Source organism: Falco punctatus (assembly GCF_963210335.1).
Source record: "Falco punctatus genome assembly, chromosome: 12".
NCBI classification, from domain to species: Eukaryota; Metazoa; Chordata; class Aves; order Falconiformes; family Falconidae; genus Falco; species Falco punctatus.
The window spans coordinates 2,901,500-2,907,499 of NC_137592.1; the positions used below are offsets into that span (position 1 = coordinate 2,901,500).

General features: G+C 41.5%; 1 protein-coding gene across 7 annotated transcripts in view; it reads left to right on the plus strand.

The window, feature by feature from the left end:
* The window catches only part of EML6 (EMAP like 6), a 120,385-nt gene that overhangs the window by 108,345 nt on the left and 6,040 nt on the right, over positions 1-6,000 (plus strand). For 3 of the 7 annotated variants that reach the window (XM_080408047.1, XM_080408050.1, XM_080408051.1), the window contains 5 exons: positions 928-1,085; positions 1,801-1,915; positions 3,159-3,347; positions 4,447-4,619; positions 5,210-5,994. In XM_080408047.1, coding sequence (XP_080264173.1) covers positions 928-1,085; positions 1,801-1,915; positions 3,159-3,347; positions 4,447-4,619; positions 5,210-5,483 — 909 coding nt within the window. In that variant the 3' untranslated portion in view covers positions 5,484-5,994. Of the gene's footprint in view, positions 1-927; positions 1,086-1,800; positions 1,916-3,158; positions 3,348-4,446; positions 4,620-5,209; positions 5,995-6,000 lie in introns of those variants that run through there. The other 4 variants (XM_080408055.1, XM_080408056.1, XM_080408049.1 and 1 more) reach the window with 3 other exon arrangements.

Below are 6,000 nucleotides of genomic sequence, written 5' to 3' on the forward strand. Positions count from 1 at the left end.
ATTTTATGATACATTTTTATTAAAACTGCAAGTGTAAATTTTCTTTGTTAAAATCCAGTGCAGCGTGGACCCTGCAAGACCCTGGAGCTCTTGCTTAGTAGTTAAACTTTTAATGTAAAACCTGTACACCTTTAGATCCTTATGTAAGTTTTCCAAGCTGGGTTGAGTTTCTCTGGTCATGAATGTATTTTTTTTTTAATGTCTGTGCATACCTACAGCATCAGCTGCCATGGCTTTTACTTTTTTACTTTGCCAGTTCTAGTTAAGTTAGAAAAATGCCATAGTTATTTTGTGTGTAGGCTCTGCAACCTTTTTTCCTGCTAACAGTACTTGGTATGACACGTGCTAGTGATCCAGCTAACGGTGACAGCATAGAACACTCTCCAGTATGATCACTAAGGAAACAGCACCATGCTTTAGTCTGCACAGTTAAGGAAATTAATACGTGACAATAGTGCAGAAGCAATGTTACCATGATACCAAGGTCTGAAGTAATTTCTGCTTCATTCACAAACCCTACAGAAATTACCTTTGCAAAGGTTAATCGTATATTATACAAATCACCAATTCAAAGAAACGCCTTGCTCCTCATTATCCACCCTGAACAACAGTACCAATGTGTGAAATGTGAGCGTATAAAATCGGGCTCCCAGATCTTCATCCTTGTGCCCAAACAAATGACTTTGTTGTCAGGAATTGCTTAGTGCTAAACATTTCTTTCTATTCTGATGGCATTAGAAACAGCATTAGGGTGCAGTTATTAAACTCATTGAACTCATTCCCTTGATGCAGATGGGTTTAATTCCTACCTTCATTGCATAGTTGACTTTTCTCGGGAAATTCAGTAGCTAAAAGCATTTTCATTCAAGCTGAATGAAAAAGCTAAGGTATATGTATTACATCAGAGATTGTTGCTGTTCTTTGCAGAATAACCTTACATTTACTGGTGCCATAAATGGAGATGTCTACGTCTGGAAGGATCATTTTCTGATTAGACTTGTGGCAAAAGCTCACACAGGGCCAGTGTTCACAATGTACACGACTCTTCGAGATGGACTCATTGTCACAGGAGGGAAGGAGAGACCGTAAGGCATAGAATCTTCCTAAAGCGCACACCTCTTGTCTCTTGCACATTAGGGTGGTTCCCCGCCCCCCAATTTATCTAATACTCTAGACATACACAATACTTCCACAATACTTCCCAGGGACAGATGGTATCTGTACTGTAGCTGTTTCAATCTGAATTTTACTTAACATGCCCAGGTGTCTTAGTAAGTAAAGGACTAATAAGTAGGGCACTCGAGGGTCACAGTAACGTACGTTACACACAAAGGCCGCACTGAGCTGCAAATTAGCCATCAACAGGAACCCCTGTGTAAGCTTCTTGTTGCCTGGGCTCCCGCCAGCTTGGCATAGGTGGGGTTTTCTTAATTTTTTTAATTCTGTCAAGCTACAGACAACCTCTCCCAGGGGGGACTCTGTGATGAGCAAGTTCTTTGAGTTCCTAGAATTAACGTATGTGCCAAGCTTATCTTGGTGGCAGAGATTTGAGATTAAGTGGAAGAGAACAATTTGGGTTTTGGAAATGAGGCACAACGCTGTTTAAAACATGAAGAATGATTTAAATGTTATTATCTGATTTCTGTTGCACAGTAGTGACGCGTCTCCATATACAATAGCAAGTGATTCGATGTATGTTTTATTATTTAATTAGAAAAATACCGATGGGGTTTACATATGGGATTTGTTGTAGCCTATGCAGGAGGAGACATCTGGGTAACACAACACGCTTCTTTGCAGCACTAAAGAAGGGGGAGCTGTAAAGCTGTGGGATCAAGAGATGAAACGGTGCCGCGCGTTTCAGCTCGAGACAGGCCAGCTCATCGAGTGCGTGCGCTCCGTCTGCAGGGGGAAAGTAAGTGAGCTGCCGCGGCAGATGTTACGCTTTGGCACGCATTGCTCTGTATTGGTGGAGGCTGGAAGGGAAATACCGGGGAGAAAAGTTATGTGAAGTTATGGAAGGAGCCTTTGCCTGCCCACCTAGTGACATTTCCTTACTTGTCTCCCTGAGCTCAGCCACGGGCTTTAATCTGCATTCCTCATGCTTAGTGCCTGCCTTTCTCTGCAGTCAGCGGGGAGAGGGGAGGACCTTTAAGGCCTCTAAGGACAGTGCTAAGTGTCGGAACATGTTTCACCAGGGCAGGCCCTTGTCTCCTGCCTTTCTTTTCAAGAAACAAAAGGAACTTGGGTACCTACTCTACAAGGCTTGCTGCTTCTCGTGAAATGTAGGCACAGCTCAAGGTGCTTCGGTGAGGTGGAATGGACCCTAGGTCGTTTTTTGTTGTGGTTTTTTTTTTTAAGTCAAATAAAACAAGTTGCCACTGAGAATTAGTGATGGACTTTAAGTTTTGGTAAAGCGGAAGACTAGAAATAACTGAGTAATTTGACATGCTAAAGTCACTCTTGCATGTGTTTCAGTAGTGCTTGCAAGCGTTGTGAAAGGAGCATGTGATGGTGCAGGAGTGTTTCTTCATGTGATAGGTATCTGTCCAACCCAACACTTCACAAAACGGTCTCTCTTTACCTTCATACATCAAGTCTCAGGAATTTGACATGCTCTTTGATGACACCGCCACTGAGGAATGTTGGTTTATATTTCAAATCAAAGAGCAGTGAACCAGTCCCAAACTGTACCTGTTTGTGCTTTTTCCAAGTATTTGGCAAGAGAGCTCTTGTGGTTTGGTCAGCGACAGTGCGGCTAGGGTAGATACAAGGTGTTCTTAAACAGTCTAACTGAGCCTAAATCCCTGTTTTGATCTTTTATTATTGCCCAAATATATTTCATTACCTCAGAGGTATGAGAATCGTGCTCTGCCAACTTGTATGTAAACATTTTGATCTGAATTAAAATCCTTAATGGCAAGACAGAAGCCCACCACAGTCCCTCAACAGTAACACCAGACGATGATATCAGATCGCGAGATGTGCAAGTGCCAGTGATTTACTCTCCTGTTTTTAAGATGCTGCATGAACAGGCAGTATAAATCAAGATGAGTTATCACAGATATTTCTGCAACACATCAGTATTTTACTGCCGTTGATCCTGTCTGTTACACTGACAAACTTTCTCTCATTCTTTTTTTTTTGGCTACAAATAGGGGAAAATTTTAGTGGGAACAAAAGATGGAGAAATCCTTGAAGTAGGAGAAAAAAATGCTGCTTCAAACTTGTTGATTGACTGTCACATGGAAGGGGAAATCTGGGGCTTAGCAACTCACCCCTCAAAAGACATATTTATCTCGGCAAGTAATGATGGGACAGCGAGAATCTGGGACCTGTCTGACAAAGTGAGTGCACTAAATCTAAAAGTGTATGATTAAAAATGATCATTTTATACAACCATGCATTTTCCCAACTAAATGATGTGCCAGCTACGTACACCCCTTTGTGCAGCCACGTAAAGCAAGCAGGGGTTTTCTGCTGTTTTGGTACGGTTCTTTTTCTTCCTGCTATGTGGCTGTGTGAAAAGGTGAGTCCTTGGTGGGATAGCTGCTCTTTCCAGAGGCAAGCAATTTGCAAAGAAATGCAGTTATTTAAAAGCATTCATGCTGATGGGATGCCTTTTCTTGCGTACCACTTATTTTGATCTAAAAGTACAGGCTGGCATGGATTAAGAAGCATTTTAATTCCATGCTGTCGGACTGGGTGGCACAGACTGTCCTGTCACCGACTAATAGGCGGACCCTGACAATGAGCCCGCCGTATGGCAAGCGTGGCCCCCTCTTCTGCAGAGCCTGCCTTTAGAACCAATCAAGTTGCATGTGTGTGGTTCAGGATTTTTTTTTTCCAACTCAAATTGTATATCAACCACCATTTTAAAAAGTAACAAATCAATAAAATGTTTTTTAAAAATAACAAAAAGGTCTCTGCTTATGCTAACCTACGTAAACCTTTTCAAAAGGTAGTTACCTGAGCTAACAGGAATGGATAAGTATGAACATATTATAAATATCATCAGATAAGTAAACATGCAGGTTCGTTCTAGTATGTTTTAACATCGCAAATCAAATGGAAAAAAACCCCACCCTGAGCAGCAGGTGTAGACGCTATCGAAATCACCTTTCCAACAAAATGGGAAATGGATTTTTCAGCCTTTTCTGCTAAACAGTATTCTTCCTGCTGTAAAACTTGAAGTCACCCTGCAACAAGATAGATGCAAACATGAAACTCCCATCTGAATTACAGTATTTTGAAGTCTGTTTTGTGACATATGCCTAGTGGGATGTGATTTTTTTTTTAATGTGAAATTTCAGATTTATATTTAGAGGAAACTTTAGACAATTTGTTTTTAAGAACTCACTTTTATACTTTGTGTTTGGAAGCTTTCCATTTGCTTGGTAGCGTTCTCCAGGAGGAGGTGTGAGCCATTTGCTTTTATTAATGCAGAAACTGCTGAACAAAGTGAACCTAGGTCACCCAGCAAGATGTGCCACGTACAGTCCTGATGGTGAAATGGTTGCCATTGGCATGAAGAATGGAGAATTCGTTATTTTGCTTGTGAACAGCCTTAAGGTTTGGGGCAAAAAGCGAGACAGGAAGTCTGCAATTCAGGATATCAGGTGAGATTTCAGTTCAGGTTCCCTAAATATGCAGCCCTTACGCAAGAATAAGTCCATCAGGTTTCAAGTTGATTTTCAGATTTTCCTGTAACTCTGCATTTGTTGAAACCTGCATGAAATCATGAAATGCAGTTACTGGCTGACTGGTGGCTTTACGTACACCTAAAGTTATGTATCTTATATGCCACACACCTTTGGTTTTCCTGTGATTAATTCCATTATATCCACTTGACTATAGCCGGTAATTCGCACGCTGTGGAGCTGTGATTATGGGAATTAATCTTACAGTTTATTTTAAAATTGCAATACCTGTTGCTTCCTCACAGAGTATTGGTGTTACTCTGCACATTGTGCTGTGCGCGTTGTGCAAGTGCGATATTAACATCAGTTAACGACATACAACGTCCTCAACCCTCCTCATCTGTTAAGCATCGTGGTCTGGTTTGGATTCAATCTAGCTGCTGCCAGGAAGGTGGTTCTTGTTTTCCAGTGAAAGAAATTTGTTCTCTTGTGTTAACCTGAGAAGCAAAAGAAAACCTGGCTTGCACAGAACAGTAAATTATATCCCCGTTCTGTGTTTTGTTGTCTAGGATCAGCCCAGATAACAAGTTTTTGGCAGTGGGCTCACAAGAACATACTGTAGATTTTTATGATCTCACTCAAGGTACAACCCTAAACCGAATCGGCTACTGCAAAGACATCGCGAGTTTTGTCGTACAGATGGATTTTTCTGCAGACAGCAGGTACATTCAGGTATGTCTCGGGCAGACCCCTGTTTGTGTTGGTTGTGACTTCCCTGTTAGCAGATGTAATAACAGGATGGAGGTAAGAACGGGTGAGGGAGGCTTCCCAAAGTTGTTCTGAACCTCAGGTGCCCTAAATCTTCTGAGGTAGGCCAGCCAGCCCTGGTTGCCTTCAGGATGTTCACAGAGCTGTTTGCTTTCTAAATGCTCGGGTCTTCCCCCTGGGTTCTGCATCGCTGACTGTGCCAACATAGCTCAGTTCCCTGCAAGGTTCGAGCGTGCTAAAGGCAAAGTATTCTCTCGTTTCAAGGGAATGGGTACAACACCGAGAAGGAAATTGTGGATCGTAACAATGTAGAACCGGTTCTCCTCCTTCCCCTGCCGAGGATGGGATGCGTATGATAGCTGAACTAATGTGTGCGGTTTCCTTCTGAAAATTTTCTGATTTAGTAGAATTGGGTTGAGATAAACCACAGAGTATATTAACTAAAAGGAAATCTATCAGCTATGCAATATGCATTGGAACACATCATTCAGTAATTGTCCTGTAACATTGTTATTACTTCATATTGTACATAAATAATTATGATAGCTAATTAGGGAAAAAAGAGAAAATTTATCCTAGGTGTTTATTTCCT